This window comes from Embiotoca jacksoni, unplaced genomic scaffold (genome assembly GCF_022577435.1).
Source record: "Embiotoca jacksoni isolate LCO1_2020_lvr unplaced genomic scaffold, fEmbJac1.0.p SCAF_7, whole genome shotgun sequence".
Lineage (NCBI taxonomy): Eukaryota > Metazoa > Chordata > Actinopteri > Embiotocidae > Embiotoca > Embiotoca jacksoni.
Window position 1 is genome coordinate 1,270,825 of NW_027185425.1, and position 16,949 is coordinate 1,287,773.

The window sequence follows — 16,949 nt, forward strand, 5'->3', positions numbered from 1 at the left end:
TAAAGTTAAGATGGAAATAAATCCGTGTTTCCATATCGCCGTTTCCCAGCATGTAAGTCTGAAAGTATTTGCAGGAAAAATGTATTCAGAAATGACATTCAGGGGAAACTCCTCCCTATTTTTGGTGCAGCCTGACATTTTATTCTGAAGAGACAATGTGCCTCGCAGGAAATCGTCCTCTGCAACATTTATGACACCTTCACCGCGTGACGAGCAAAACACAAGTGATGTGCTCTGATTGGCTGGCGTCTCCTGCCGCCAAACGTCGACAAGCTGTCGCAAACTGTATCACGTAAAACGAAAGTGCAGACACAAAATACACCACAACAAACGGATTGATTGACAACAGGTGCATCATTTCCTCATTTTAAAAATGTTCATGACAAATAATTACCATGTCGGGGCGTTCACCTGAGGAGTTTTGAGGCTCCAAGAAGATTAAAACGTCAGTTATTTTTTATTTGCAAAAGACAATATAATAGTAAAGTAAAAAAAAAAAAAAAAAAAAATTAAGATAGTCTTGTAACATAAAAGAAGATTTTTCTTTCTTATGCCGTTAGTCATGTTTGGACCTGTCGGGGGTACCGTTACTCAGTTGGATCTCAAGTCTCCAGCTCTGGAGCGTCTTGTACTTTATAAAAAAAATAAAAAATAAAACACAATCATTTAAAAAATAATGCTGTCCATTAAGATTAATGACAAGAACGATAACAGGCACTCGGAAAACCCCATATTTAGGTGTAATATGAGAATAAGTCACATAATTTAACAGGTTTTTTTTAACATTAGGGCCTACAGGACAAATGGGACAGTTTAAAAACAACTCTCGTGACCATTTCTCCATATTTAGACACTCCACCTCCTCCTCTGCAGACTCTTCCATCAGTTCAGACATTTATTTAGACAGAAAACAAAGGTACAAAGTGATATTCATTTCATCTGGCGGGATTGTGTTCAGAAAGAGTCACAGATGATCATTCAGACCACTCAAAAACATTTCAGAGCTCTCAAAAACATTCCCACACAGACAGTCTTTCAGGGCAAAAAGTCAATTTTAATAAAAATGACCATATAACATTTATTAAAATCTAATAAAATTACAATTTTCCATCTACTTCCATTTTGGGCCCATGTTGTGGGGTGCCAGGTCCCAGTGTTGAAAATAAATACATCATCATCATGGACTGAAGTTGCAGACGTCCTACTGACTTCCTACTTTATTGTTCTTCCTCTTGTCTTCCTACAGACTCCGCCCTCAAGCTGTCTGTCACAGTGAAGCAGATAAAAACAGGGACGCACACATTCGACAGCAGGAAAACATGATCTGAAGCCACAGGAGGGATCGAATGAGTCTACGACGTACGTGTGTGTGTGTGTGTGTGTGTGTGTGTGTGTGTGTGTGTGTGTAGTTCATTGATATCATTTTAGCCCTGCACATTGAAAAATGCATCAGGAAAAACATGTTTAAAATAGGCATCTGTTTTTTTTTTGTTTTTTTTTTATTTTAAAAAAAGCAGACTCTTCCACCAGCCGGCTGACGTCTCGGATGTCGGGATGTGCATCGTACATGCGATTAAAAGACAAAACAAGAGCAAAGTGTAAAAGTCTTCCAATGTAGTGTCTCGTTTGTTTGTGGCGGAAAACAACAAATGACTGTTCTTGAAAATAAAAGTTGTTTTTTTTTCTGTCCCTTATCAGGAAAACTTTACCATGTTGATAAATATGCATATTTTCTCTCTCGGAGCGAGTTGGATGAGAAGATCAGTGCGACCCTCGTCCCCGTACGATAAATATGAAGCTACAGCCGGCAGACGGTCAGCTTAGCTTTGCACAAAGACTGGAAACAGGTAGCCCGGCTCTGCCTAGCAACACCTCTACAGCTCACTCATTAACACGTTACATGTCACTCTTTTAAACCCGCAAAAAACTAAATGTAACGAGAATACGACGTTTTTCACGAGTTTTTAAATACCATAAAGCCTCCAAAAAGGAAAGTCACTTTACGTAAGGATAATAATAACAAGGAACGAGAAAACAATTACTGAAAAACAACAGGGCTTTGGCACCATCGGTGCTCGGGCCCTAAAAATGAGGACTGTGCATTTTTAATGGAGTAATGTGACGCAGTGGTGCTGCATTCTGTGACCAGAGGGGGCGCTGCTGCATCAAAAGCACCATCAAACATGATTCATTCTTTAAAGGAGCAGTGTGAAGGATTTAGTGACATCTAGTTGAAGATCGCACAACTCCCTTGCAAGTGTTAAAAAGAAATCTACAGATAGCGAATGAAAACAGAACAATTCTTAGTTTCAGGTGATTAAAAAAAATTTAATAAAAAACGAATTATAAACATTATATTCCATTTCTCCCCAAAAAAATAAAAAAAACTTCACACCGACCCTTTAAAATATGCCAGCGTGTAAGCAGTGCATCTTTTTGTTCTATTTCCAGCTACACTAATGTCACATTTCCAAAATTCAGCTTTTCTCTCAGCATCTTTAAAGTCTGGAAAACATTTGCGTAAATCTATTGAGGTGCAACGGACGCGCAGAAAACTGCGCAAATAAAATCTGACCGGAAATAAGCAGCGTCTCCAAGTTGTCATGTGTTTTTTTTAACTTTCTGAACACTTTTGTTGTTTGAATGTAAAACTGAACAACCCTGGTGTCTCGGCTGGTTTCCTTAGCAACTGCTAAGAAATAGTATAAATCTATGAACTGACCTTATTGACAAATGAACATGTTAATAAGAGATATTTAGGCAGGTTTTTTTTTTTTGTTACAGATCCAGGCAGGCTCATTCCCTTGTTTCCATTCTTTGTGCTAAAACAAGTTCACAGCTGCTGCTGAAAGACGGAGAGAGACATTCATCTTCTCATCCAATTCTCGGGCCAGAGAGCAAATCCCCAAAATGTGCAGCTATTTCTTCAAAAAATGTCTGCTGGAGAACAAGAAAAGGTAACAGACTGTGTGTGTTTGTCTGTCCTTCGCATCTTATAAAAAAGCTGTCGACTTACTCATCGAAGCAGACGTCGCACCGTTTGACCGTCATTTAGGATTTAAATACTCAATTAAAAAAAAAAACCCGCTGCCACCACAAAAGAAACAAAAACATTCAAGTCAATCATTCAAGTGAACCATATTTTTCCACCAATACTGTCGAGTTCAAGTGATATGTTTGGTGGCTCGAGATGAACGTGTTTAAAATGTGTGTGTGTGTGTGTGCGTGTGTGTGCGTGTGTGTGTGTGTGTGTGTGTGTGTGTGTGTGTGTGTGTGTGTGTGGTGTGTGTTCAGGGGAGGAGGGTCTCCGGTAAAAGTTTGCTAAAGTTAAATTAAAAACGCAGTTGGAATTCATAAAATACATTCAGTCTCTTTCACACTATCGGCGGGAGAATCTGTTCTTGAACGCTTTGATAGTTTTGGCCATCATGGGGGCGATTTCTGCGAGGAAATGACAAAAAGGTGGTTCGTGAGATTAAAAAGACAAAAAAAACAAAATATATATAAATATATATATTCCAGAAATCCTCGACTACGGCTGAGGAGAGTTAACGCAGACTTACTTTTGACCTGTGGTTTGTCCCGGGCGACGTGTCCTCCTGCTGCTGCTCCCGCTCCTCCTCCGCCACTCGCCGCTGAGGAGCGGGACGAGCCGGGAGCGCCGTCGAGTTGGGAGGCAGAGGAGTGACTCGTCTCGCCAGAGTAAAACGTGGTGGCCGGTCTTATTCTGAAGGAGACAGGAAGAAGGGAAAATCTGCGCTGAATCTAAAACCAACCACAAAGACCTGAGCTACTTCAAATTAATGATGGAGCAGCAGCTATGACATAGATATATATATGATTTGTTTTAAATAAAATGATGAATTATTTAGCTTGCAGAGGTTCAAGTTGATGTCTGCAAAAATTTGTTTGATATAAAAGAGAGAAAAGAAATCCACATATTTAAAAACAGCTGCAACATAACTTGTGAATCAGTTTTACATTTAAAATGGTTGTTTTTGAATTATTTTCTATTTTTATTTGCCCTATATTTCATACAACCCACACTGTAATATCATCTTTATAAACGGGTATTTTAAACGGTACATATAACATATGTGGGAACGAAACGTGAGAGAAGACCGACGGTGTCTCGCGCACACTCACTTGATGGGAGCTGCCGCGGCGGTGGAGGCGGCCGTGGACAAACTGCTGGTGCCGAACTTCTCCTGTCGGCGGCGAACGTCACGCGGCGGCTTGGCGGCCGAATTTACATACGCCATCTTCACCTGCCGCCCTGGTGGGAGGACACGCGGCACTCGGGTTAAAACCCCTCAGCAGCCTCAACAAATACAGCCACACTCGGCAAATTTTTTTTTTTTTTTTTTGCTGATTCGTGAAAAAAAAACCAACAACAACAGCCCCTCTCCTACCTTTGGGTTTGTTGGCGTGCGCGGAGCTGATGTTCTGCGTGAGCATCCGCAGCCGCTCCTCGCGCTCGTCGTGCAGCCGCAGGTACATCTCCCGCCACGACTCGTACTCCTGAGGAGACTCCCGCTTGAAGTCGCGCTGACAGTGACGCATCCACAACTCGTCCGAGTCCTCCGTGAAACACTGAAAGGAGGAATCGAAGTTCAAAAAGGGACGCGCGCGCAAACGGGACGTTGTTGGTTTTTTTTTTTTTCCTTTCTGGATTATAATCCAGAAATAACTGCAGAACTTGAAAGCGATGCAGCAGACAGAAAAAGGGACGGTTGGAGACAAAAGAGGAGAACAAACAGCATCACTCTGCTACATGAGCCAGAATAATGGTGGTGTATTTTAATGTCTTGTGTGTTAACCATTCTTCTGCTGTTTGTCTTAAAAAACACTAAAAAAGGAACTGAAAGACAATTTATCAACAAAACCACTGCTGCTCATGAAGAGGCTTTTCATTTTTTAACATTCACCCGAGTTTAGCTGGAGGTTTTGATGCCCCACTGACTGATGGATGAAGGAAACCTTTCGAGTTTCTGGGACAAACTGAGTCAGAAAAAGAAATTGTATTTTCCAGTAAATTCCTGGAAAGTCTGTAGATGATTTGGGCTTCACTCGACTGAGAAAACTGAAAGAAGAACAACTTCCAAGAAGAGAAAACTGCATTTCAGCTTTGGTCCTAATAATATTAATGTGAAGCGTTGCTCAGGTTTTGGCCTTTTCAGAAAATCAAAAGAAGCCTTTGAGGGAGGTTTAGGATGCATTGAGTGTGTGTGTGTGTGTGTGTGTGTGTGTGTGTGTGTAGGCTTGCATTGCTATCTTTGTGAGGTCCCGTTTCAGTTTTAAACCTTGGTAGTGAGGACATGTCTGCATTGTGGGGACGTTCTGACCCGATCTCACTAATTTCAGCCTCCAGTTTGAAAGTTAAGAGTTTTAAGGTTCAGAAGTTTGTTTCAGACGAACATGTCACCTGGTTGCTCTGCTCGATGCGGTACAGCTGCTCCGGAGTGCAGCGCTCCAGAACCGGTTCCAGGATCTCGTATGGCACTCCTCCCACCTCAGCGATGGCTGAAAGAGCCAACAGAGAGAGTACAGTCACGCCTGTGCAGCAGTGTGTGTTTGTTTTAGCCACCTTGGCGTATCCAAGTGGGTGAAGTTCAGGTATGGAGCACAGACGAAACGCGTATTGACGCTCAAACAAGATCTGTTGATCTTTTATTGTTTGTCGAGAACTCCGCCCACCTGGCACCAACACAGACGATCCCAGTGTGTAAAGACATAACATTAACTGGAAGGTAAAGGCCTCCAGATGTAGATAGACTCCCATTTAACTGGTCTCCAAATTTTAAGTCAATAAATGTTCTCCACGAGTTATCTCGGTGTCGTTAGCTTAAGTCGCTCCTTCTTATTAGTTTTCTGGTGGACCATCTGAAAATATACCCGTCATTCATTAGAAAATAAGCTTTAAAGCTTGTGTTTTAGGGGGCGTGTCTGTTTGATTGACAGGCCGGTGGTACAGTCAGGTTACAGCTATCGGTGGGCGGGACGTGGCATCGTCGGGTTTCCAGTCAGATCGAGTCAGATCCCCTAGCTCGCCCAAATACGGTCACTTCCTGCTCCAACCCGCTCCGAACAAGCAAGACGGCGCCGGACAAAATCTGAACTGGAGGCTTCGTAACGGCCGTTCACAAAACCAACAGGCGATGTCGCCGCTGGCTGCCGCTTGAAGGATACGTGTACTGCGTGTGCTAAATCTGTTGCGTCCGACTACTGAAGGCGTGTCCGAGCGCTCTGCTGCCCCCTGCAGGGCCGTGGTTTGAACACACAGGGAAATGCAGCAGCTCCACTCACAGTCGATGTTGTTCTGCAGCACGCGGATGCACTGCTGGAACAGAGTCATCATCCGGGGCAGGTAGGCGGTCTTCGATCCCGAGTAGACCACCATCTTAGAGTTGAACCGCTTCCCAGTGAAGCCGGTGTCCTCCTCGTCGTTGAAGACAGGAACTGAAAGAGAAGATGGGAGGGCAGTGAAAGTCAGTCGGCGGTGAACGAAAAAAATGAAAACTGGACGACCGTAAGATGAGTTTGAAGAATGGAAGAAGTTTTTGGGGCCTTCGCGGCTGCTCGCCGAGAAAAAAAAACAACAACAAACAATCGTTCAAATGAGCAAAGAAACTGGGAAACTTTCAGGGAAATTTAAACAGAAACTCAGTCAGAAACAACTCAACAATCAGACTGAAGTTTGTGTAACTATGACGTAATGTAAAAGTTTAGCTACGAAACGTTTGTTTCTTCATTGCCAGATTTTCGGAGCTTTGAAATAATGAACCCCGTTATTAAAGAAAAGGCTCAAATTGGCTGCTCGATGCTTTGTGCCTTCAGAAATAAGGAACACTTTGATCTCTCTGACATGATGCCAAAGTTTTTATCCCAGTGTTTTGTGGTCTTTGAAGGAGATTTAGCCTGACGTGAGTCAGCGAACGCTTGGAGGCGGACTTACCTTTGCGTCTCTGAGGGGACAGCGGCGTGACGTCGATGGAGGGCAGAGGTCTGTAGTTGGGCTGAATCGCCGGCAGAGGGATTTCAGGAAGAGTTGAAACAGCTTCGACAACCTGCAACCACACAACGATGCACTTTAATCAATCGGCGTCATTTGAAAAAAAATAATAAAACCCGTCGATGTGACGAGTTCGTCCAGCGGAGAATGACGGAGGACAAACGAAAAGTTGGTGGGATTTATTATTTTTTTTAAAGGACTGGACATGGTGGGAAATAGTGAGTCTGCCTTAAGAGATGTTGTTATTTAGATTATTTATACTTGGACAAAGCCAGGCAAGCAGTCCCCCTCCCCCCGTTTCGAGCCTTTATTCTAAGCTAAGCTAACAGTATCCGTCACGCAACTCCCAAAATGTTTAAACTGTTCCTTTGAAGGTTTTGACACATTATTTTTTTGGAGGTTTGTTGGGGAATCGCTACTGAAACCACATTCGGCAGATTCTTAACCTGAAGCAGGCTTGGATATCCGCAAGGTTACTGCTCTTCTCCGCAATACCACGACTGTGGACTAAGCTGCTGTTGCTAGGTAACAAACCAGGATTCAGGACACAAAATAAAACCACAGCTGTGTTTCCGGAAGAAGACTCGAGGCTCGGTAAAGTCCTCAAAACGCTCCCAGATGTCACCACATTTCTACCAAAATGGCAGAACTCAAGATTTACAGCCGCAGCACGGAAATCAATCATCAACTGTTCTAATAATCAATGCAGATGATTTAATGCCATAAATATCAGTAAACTAATGATGGGTTCATTTGAAATCTCGATACTGCAGATAATTATAAAAGGCAGATTTTCTCTTTTTTTTTTTTTAGGCCAAATAATGAACTGATAAAAATAAATGGCAGATTATAAGAGAATCAAAATAATTGTTTGCTGCGGTCTTCAAACTTTACTAAATCATATCAGAGTAAAGGTTTGAAAAAGCCCATTCAAGGTCCGTTATTTAAGATTAGTTGGTCAATTTGCTGCTTAAAGGTTAAAGATCCGCCGAAAAAACAAGTAAGTTGATGATTTGTTTACATATTGATTTGTGTTTATGGACAAAAACCATAAAAAAATTAAAAAAAACTTCCTTGGAGGCCGTCCTCACCCGCTTGCGTTTCTCTGGAGTCGGTGTCGCTGCTGATGAACTGGAGCCTGAATGTGGCCTCTTGGTGCTCCGGGCGCCGTTCGCCTTGCTCACTTTGGAGGAGGAGGAGGAGGAGGAGGAGACGGGCGGAGGCGTGCGGGCGCGATGGGAGGATGACGTGGAGGAGGAAGAGTGAGACGGCCGACTGTGCGACGACGACGACGACGACGACATTAACGGCTTCTTCTTCTTCTTGACGGACGTCGGGGCGTCGTACGTGAGGAAGGACTCGAAGGACATGGTGGGAGTCTCGAAGTACTCTTCTTCTTCCTTCGGCGGAGAGTCCTTGGGTGCGCGTGGTCGCCCTGGAAACGCAGACGATGCAGTGAATCATGGGAAAATAAGGAACCCTACACGAGTTCTCAAGGAAACATCTGAACTTTTTCAGATCATTACATTCTTCTTCCTTCAAAAGCTGAATATGTTGGAACTAACGATTATTCAAAGATCATGTTGAAATAGAAATGAATGAAATTACTGAAATATTTTTGAGTGTCATTATCGAACAGTATCAAAATATAGAAAATCCTCAAATTAGCTATTTCATAAATTTCAGATATCTGAATCTGAAACCTGTAGGCCGTGTACTCCTTATGTTGTAAAGCTCACAATAAACTACAATCAAAAATGTGTAAAACAATCATTGTGTTGAAAGTATTTTTTTAAATAACATACAATATAGGAACAAGAATATGGTCTATTTTTTGGGGGAGGGGCTTTATGGACGTGTAGATGAATACAAAGAGGAGATTATGATGAATCTGTGAATGTAGAAAAGTCGGCAGCAGCTCTTCTATCATTCAAGAAGGTTTTTCATTTTTAACATAATAACAGAGGATCAATTAAACTCGCATTTATTTTCTCAGATTGAAAAGATCAATTATTCGTTCTGGAAAATGTCATAAAACTTAAAGCTGCGACTAACAACTTTATATCAAACAATTTGTTTTTGTTTTTTGTAGCTGACTTTTTGGTCTGCAGGTGATTTTCTCGATGAATTGTTTTGTTTCTGAAATGTCTTTAACTGATAGCTCACAGTGAAGCTTGTTTTTTTTCAACCACAAGTCAGAAACCAAAGCATCAGATCATTCTCACATTGAGAAACCAACACATTTTTTGGCCTATTTGCTTAAAAAAAGTTAGAAAAACAAAATCGAACAGAAAAGTGACTGATTTCCTGTTTTTGACTAAACGATGAATCAGCTACTTATCGCAACTACAATCAAAATGAAACTCTTCAAGCTAATGTTGAAACATTTTTGCATGAATTTAGTCTTAATTTGAATTATTCCATTATCAAAACTGCCGGCGCGCAACTTCTATCGATTCCCTGATCGATTATTACGACACACGCGATCCTTCACGCGGTGAATCTGTCACACACGGACGAAACAAAACACCCGTCAGTTTTCTACTTCGTCTGTAAATCTTATTTTGTGACTTCCTGTTACTCAACACTGAACTACAGTCTCTGAATAATCCGATACAGGATGTCTGTCGCTGTGTCTTCATCCTCGATGATAAAACACACACACACGCACGCGCGCACACACACACACACACACGCGCACGCGCACACACACACACACTAAAAGTAAAAAAAAACATGTAAAGATTAAAAGAAGAGATGTGAATTTGTACTCCATCTTGCAGCCTGTTTATTCTTCAACTACAGAAAGCTTTGAAGATGCTAAAGTCCCGTCCGTCAACAAATTTTAAATATCAGGTGCAAAAGGGGATTTTTTTTTTTTATATATTATTTTTTTTTTTTTTTGGCTGTGTATTTCTGCAAAATGGAAATTTACCTTGAAAATTATTATTACTCATATTACGCCGAAATGAATTGTGTTTGATTCTCCACTACAATGTTAAATGAGTTTCTGTGAGCTTGAAGTTTCCATCGGTGAAACGCTGTTTTTTTGAAAGGACAAACAAAAGTAAACTAGTTGTTGAGACGAGAGCAGGACGTTGGACATCTGCCTACGTTCCTGTCCGTATGACAGCGCGGGACAGCGAAAGGCCTTTAAAGCCAATAAAACCAGACAGAAACTTTTTTCTAAACAGGATGAAGAGACTGGACGTGATGTAAAATACGAGTTCAACCACGGAGAAGAAGAGCATCTGGTGCATGAGTGTCCCAGTGACCCTCCCACTCACCGTCGTCTCCTCCCTTCTTCTTCTCCTCCCTCCTGCCGTCGTGTGCGTTGGACTTCCTGCTGTGCTTGGCGCTCTTCTGTCCCGGACTCTGCTGTCGCTCTCGGCTCTCGCCGCCGCGCTTCTTCCCGTCGCCGCCGCTCGTCTGCGCGTGGCGCTGCCGCCGCTCCTCGTCCCGGTCCCGGTTGCCGTGGTGGTGGTTCTTGCCGGGCTCTTTGTTTGGTTTGGCGTGACGGACTTCTTTGCGAGGAGGCGGAGGCGGAGGGGGAGGAGGGGGAGGGCTGGGCGCGGGGCTCTCGTACTCGTCCGACTGATACCCGCCTGGCTGCGGGGAGCTGTACTGGTCGTGGTGAGGAGGTGACGGCGAATAGTTGGTGTGGTAGCCTCTCTCCTCCTCCTCCTCCTCCTCCTCCTCCTCCTGCACCACCTGTTCCTCCTCCTCCTCCTCCTCGTCCTCCTCCCCTACTTCCATATAAGGGCGCTCTTCCTCAGGGGAGGGCTCTCGGGGACGTCTGTGGGCTCCTCCTAATCCTCCTCCTCCTCCTCCTCCGTCGCCGTCGCCGTCGCCGGCCTCGTGGACGTGAGAGTGTGCGTGTGACCGGGAGGCTTCTTTGGCGTGGCTGTTGGGTCTGAGGGAGACAGAAATCAGGTTGGTTCACTTCAGGTCGTCTCGCGGTCTTCCTCGGACGATGGAGCAGCGTGCACGGTTGTCGTGGAGACAGCCTGTCGTATGACCAACCCGAGGTTACTTTGGCGAAGTCCATCCGCTAAATCGGAGTGACGTGGTTGAAGACGACAGCAAAATCTAAAATCTAGGTGACGTCTCCACATTTACTCAACACTCATTACTTAAAAGACCCGAGCTTTTCTGAAGAAAATGATGTCCCCATGTTCAGGTATAAAAAAACCCAAATCAAGTCACGTGTTTGGAACAAAGTGTCGAAGTGTTGTTTTTTAATGCCTGAACGTGGGTGTGAAAAAAAAAAACCCTGAAAACTACACAGCGCATCAAAACGTCTTATTAAATATAAATTGCCGACGCTGCAGTCTTTCTGCTCCTGAATATAAAAACTGAATATAAAAGTGCTGTTAATTTTCCCTCATAAATTACCCTGGTTTCATCTGTTTTAATTAAAATAAGAGGTTTTATTAATTTCCCGTGACTTATAAATCAAACTAAATCGTATCCGACGTGACGCGATGTGACGACGGTGAGCAGAAATGTATGAAAGATTTTGTCTCCTAAATCACTGCTCGTTCTGCTTGTTGCTACCGTGTCCACGTCGAGGTCACAGGTGTGCAGAAGTTACCTGTCTGCCGACTGAGGGACCAGTTTCTTCCATTTGGCGACGAGGCCTTTCGCCACCTCTCCGGCTGCATCGTGCTTCCTGAAGGAGTTCACGGCTTTCCCCACTCCAGTTTCCTGCGACAGAACAAACAAAAAAAAAAAAAAGCCAGAAGTTTACGGACTCACCGCTGGTGGATAACACGAGACAGGTGGATAACACGAGACAGGTGGATAACACGAGACAGGTGGATAACACGAGACAGGTGTCTTGACCTTCAGTCCTCACGTGCTCTCTTCACTTTTGAAGCCGTTCACTTTTACAGCTGTTCTCGTATCTGCAGCCGAGCGAAACATGTTACGGCTTCGGCTGAAAACCGCTGACTCAGCGGCGCACCGAGTGAAATTGCAGCTTCACTTGATCGACTTATTTGTCTTTTTCTCATTGGCATATATTTCAATTTCAGTTTATGAGCGATGAATGAAAACATTCCTCACCACCAGTATGTTCACAGTCATGGGAAGCTCCCCCAGTCTTTTGAGAGTCTTCAGCAGCTGGAAAAAACAAAAACAAACAAACAAACAAACAGCGTTATCATTTGAAGGAAGGCTCGATGTCATTCGAGTCGACACACAGATTCTACGGCAGAGTCGGACTTTTAAATCTGCAATTTTCCTCAAAGATAAGAAGCTGTTGTTTTGATGAATCCCTGTTGACAGATTGTGATCATTGTGCTACTGAGCCACGTTGGTTGTTTTTTTTGTGTCTCCTCGCAATAAGTTGTGCTTTTCCTCTCCTGATCCACGTGAACAGTTCCAGTTCTGATAAACTGCCAGTTACGTGAAACGCTGCGCAGACGATACGGAGAGGAGAGGTGATGTGACACTTTACGTGACGCTCCAACGGCTCGATATTCATTTTAAAAAGCTGATGTCTGTACGGGATCCTGCGCAGCTGCTGGTTGTGAGCACAGCTGCAGCTGGCTCTGCCCGGCTGAGACCACGGCTGTCACGACCATAGAAATATATTTGCGTCTGTGATCGTGATCGTGAAATCTCACTTGACGATTACGATTCATTTTACTTTGACCGCAAGTTGTTGTTGTTTTTTTTGCTGCAAATCTGAAAAGTGTATTAAATTCTCCTTTTTTTTAAATCTTGCTGAAAAAAATCTAAATGTTGCAGTCGATCAAAATGATGAAATGATTCTCGTCTCGTGCAATTAAACCACAAGAGGGTGAGTGGGGGGGTGGGGGGCAATGAGATGATGTCATCAAAGAGTGCCAGTCACACTCAAAGTGATGCAGACACAGTTATGTAAATATGACATTTGTGTTAATTTCATCCGGCTGTTTTTAATGCAGATGAATGAAATCAATTCTCACGATTATAAATAAATGATTGTGATCAGCTCAAATAATATGGATTACGTGGTCACCGCTCGGACTTTGGGCCGCCGCCGCTGTGGTTCAATCTCGGCTTCGGGGTCTGAAGTGTCTGAGCCTGCTGTGATTGTGCGACCGACACAGGAGCGCAGGAACAACAACACAACAGCACTCGCTGGGACGCCGCTGCACGCCGTCAAGTGTTACACGGATTCACAGCAAAACGCACCGTAGCTACAATCATAACAACCAAAACGAAGCCGCAGCCGTGTCCTTGAGTTCATCGCAAAACGTTCAAATAAATAAAATAAAAAAAATTTAAAAATCATCAGATGTCTGTCAGACAAATAAAATAAAAAAATAAAAAATCATCAGATGTCTGTCTGACAAAATACAAATAAAAAAAAAATCATCAGATGTCTGTCAGACAAATAAAATAAAAAAATAAAAAATCATCAGATGTCTGTCTGACAAAATACAAATAAAAAAAAAAATCATCAGATGTCTGTCAGACAAATAATAATAAAAATAAAAACTACAATATTTGCCTCGGAGATGTAGTATAAAACTGAAATACTGGAGTAAAAGTACCTCAGATTTGTACTTCCAGTGAGTACAGTATTTGAGCAGATGTACCGAGTTGCATTGGATCCCTGCTGAAAACAATTCATTCATTTTAAGGATGAGCTGTTTGTTGACATGTTCAGGCTCCCTTTCACATCAAACCACGAGGAATAAACTCATAAAAAATTCAAAAAAAACAACACCATCTGACTTCATATATTCCCGCCTGAGGTTTATCTGACAGACCAGAGGCTGTTTCTGCTCGTTTGATAGGATTTAAATGAAACTAAAACTTGCTCACGTGTTGTTGACGCTCAGTGCTGCAGCGTGCAGGCTGAATTGATGTCGTGGCCTAAATGTGCAGAGCTGCAGTACAAAATAAATTAAAAACAACAACAACAACTAATTGAGCTGTGATTTTGTACGATTTATTAAATCCTAAATGATCACTTCTCTAAACCGTAGCGCGGCTTCCGGTCACCGAACCGACCACAGACAATTAAAAAAAACAACAACAACGTGCTTTGTTCTTCACGTCATCAGTAAACAAAGACGAGTCCGGGACGCCGTTCGTTGTCGTTTTAAACGTGTTGTTTTGTTTTTGTTTTTATTTTAAGTATCGTGGTTTTGACACTCGTGTTTTTACTGCACGGCTGGTGGTCGAGCTTCGGGTTGTTTGTTTTGTTTTGTTTTTTTTACCTGGGTCGGGTTAAACGTGAGAGGCCTGCAGCCCGCCGGTCCGTCGGGACTTCAGCCTCACCGACGTTAGTTAGCTGCGAGGCTAACGGCTACTCCGGCCCCGAGTTCGGTTCCGAAATAAAAAAAAAAATAAAAAATAAAAAAAAAAATCATGCCGCGTTTGGTGTCGTCGTTTTACTGAGTGACAGGAGATCTACGTATCATCATAAAGAGCCGGCGGGTTGTTTAGTTGGAGCTTAAAAAACAAAACAGCGTTAAATAAGTACGTTATAACAAGTTAAAAGCCTTTAATTATCGTGACGTCTCACGCGATGCCTTCACGGGCTGTCGGAAATAACGGAACTGGGGAAAAGTGTCTTCAAATGATTCCTTTCCAAGTATCTAAATGATGTTTTGGTTTGTTTTTTTTTTTCATTCTTGGATGTGGATAAAGTATATTTGACTTAAATAAACGTGCAAATAGCACGCTGTGAAAATCCTCCGCTACATGTAAAAGTCCTGCATTTTAAAACCTTACTTAAGTAAAAAGTGTGCATCAGCAAAATTTACTTAAACGTAAAAGTACACAGGGTGCAGTAAAATGCTCACCCTCATTGTCAATATATCATGTTTTAGATTAATGTTAGTGTTGATTAATCAGTCACCAAGCTCAGGAAAACAGCAACTTAATCTAAAGTAAAAGCAAATGGAAAAATGCCCTGAAAAATATAACGTGCGTAGCAGAGAGAAAACTAGGAAATATCTAGATATGCAAATTATCCTTCTGCACGCCATCATGTGCACAAAGCCTAATCACACACAACTATAGCAAATATTTATCTATTTCAAAGCAAGTCCCTGCAATAGCTTTCCTGAAACTTGAATATGATGCAAGAGAATTTTGATTTATTGATTTTACTTGGTGCTGTACTTAACTTCTTCCAAAAGGACTGTAAGTACATTAATTTTTATCTGAAATTCTCGAGATTCTATTTTTTATTTTTATTTATTTAACATTATTCCTATTTAAAACGGAGGCCTGTTGTATTTTATGCATTTTGTTGTATTTTTTTTTTCACAGTAAAACTGCCAATGCATTTATTAGTGTCTGTAATTAACACTGCCTTCTATTTTGAAATGTTTTTCATGTATTATAATCCCGTTTCTTATGATACTTGACTCTATATTTCGACTCGAGACAAATCCCACCGCTGCCTTGTTTTGTTGCAACGGTCGACAGCGGCCCGTAAACGCAGCATTTAAAAAACCGTTGCGACTTTCAGGGAGCTTCCGTGAAACGGCTCCGTGACATTTACTGCCTCCGGCCACGTTGTCGGGAATCGGTGGGCGCTAAACACCGAATCTGTCCGTGTCGACCCGATCGGTCGTTACCTTTCGAGGCTCAGGGTTGTCCAGGAGCCGGGACTGAAGTCTCTCCACTGTTTCCAGCAGTTCGTCCGCCATGTTTACTGCTGGCACCCTTGTCGCCCGGAAGTTGTTTCATCCTGACTGGACAGAGAAAGAGAATTTCCGCCCATTTTTTTTTTTTTCACCAAAATAAAAGCACAAAAAAAATAAAAGAGGAAAAATAACCAGAGAAAATTAACGACTAGAATAAAAATGAATTTATTCGGCATTATGGAGGGAAATAAAATTAAACTAAACTGGAATTTCCAACAGTCTCCAGTCTGTCCTGGTCACAGACACGCATCCTGTTATATCTCATCACAATTTAATATAATGTCATCATACCCTTTTAGGTAGGTAGGTAGGTATTTACTTTATTAATCCCCGAGGGGAAAATTTTTTTCGCTACAGCAGCATACAGAAGCAATAAGATAATAATAGAAATAATAGAATAAAATAATAGAATAGAATAATAGAAAAGCAATAAAATAGCAGTAAATAGCAGTAAAAAAATATAAATATAAAATATAAAATGCACAGTATATACAGTACATTATATATCTATATATATTATATACAATGTTTGTCTTCAAATATTATGATTATAACAGGCCCATTAAAGTGCTGTCTGTGATCTTTTGTAATGGTTTAACCTCAGTTTTACACAAATTCTCATCTAAATCAACATCAAATCAGTTTGTCACTTTATAGATCAGCTTACCTATCTGTCTGTCTCTCTCAAAATACAGCTTATCAATAAATCCAAAACATTTATAACTTTTCCAATATAGGCAACAACAAAAAATACAAGAGAACAGCTTTCATCGTTGATATGTCAAATAATCACTGTCAGGCCTTCACCCAAGTTTGTTCCACTGCAACCAAGTGGTCAAAAACAAATAAACAAAACACATCTTTAACCATATTATAAGACAGACGGATATTATAGGAATAACCAGTCTAAAAGAACTTGGCCATGAATGTTGTGTTTGATACAGTCTGGTAGATAATTCAGTTCATGGGCTTTATTTGTTTACGTTATTTAAAGCTGATTTTAGTACTTACTGGTCCTCTGAAAGGTCTCATCAGCCTGTTTGTTGGTGTGAAAGGGGAATGATGTAGATCAACGGTCTTACAAAGAAAGCAGATACCCAGGAGAGGTACCAGATCTAAAACCCGAAACCCCCGAGGCTCCAAAGGAGGCGGCGAGAAGAGAGCTGGCCTATTAGGGGATATTTTTGGGAGGGGAGGGAGACGAGGGGTGCCTCTATTTGGAAATGGAGGTGGATGATGGCGGTGGAAAATGAAAGAGGAGGGTCTGGTGGTAGGTGGAG

The 16,949-nt window shown here is 42.1% G+C and overlaps 1 protein-coding gene across 2 annotated transcripts; it reads right to left on the minus strand.

Annotated features, from left to right (window-relative positions):
• Positions 1-882: 882 nt before the first annotated feature.
• On the minus strand, positions 883-16,749 carry eloa (elongin A). 2 transcript variants are annotated; one of them, XM_069176304.1, is made up of 13 exons: positions 16,681-16,749; positions 15,601-15,717; positions 12,080-12,136; positions 11,607-11,719; positions 10,300-10,925; positions 8,104-8,447; positions 6,956-7,067; positions 6,307-6,459; positions 5,426-5,523; positions 4,413-4,593; positions 4,147-4,276; positions 3,564-3,727; positions 883-3,441 (listed from the first exon to the last, which is right to left on the minus strand). In XM_069176304.1, the coding sequence occupies exons 2-13, from the start codon at positions 15,670-15,672 to the stop codon at positions 3,380-3,382; spliced, it is 2,112 nt and encodes a 703-aa protein (XP_069032405.1). In that variant the 5' UTR covers positions 15,673-15,717; positions 16,681-16,749; the 3' UTR covers positions 883-3,379. The 2 variants fall into 2 exon arrangements, with proteins under 2 accessions (XP_069032405.1, XP_069032406.1); XM_069176305.1 differs by lacking the exons at positions 15,601-15,717; positions 16,681-16,749 and adding an exon at positions 14,230-14,509.
• Positions 16,750-16,949: the final 200 nt, after the last annotated feature.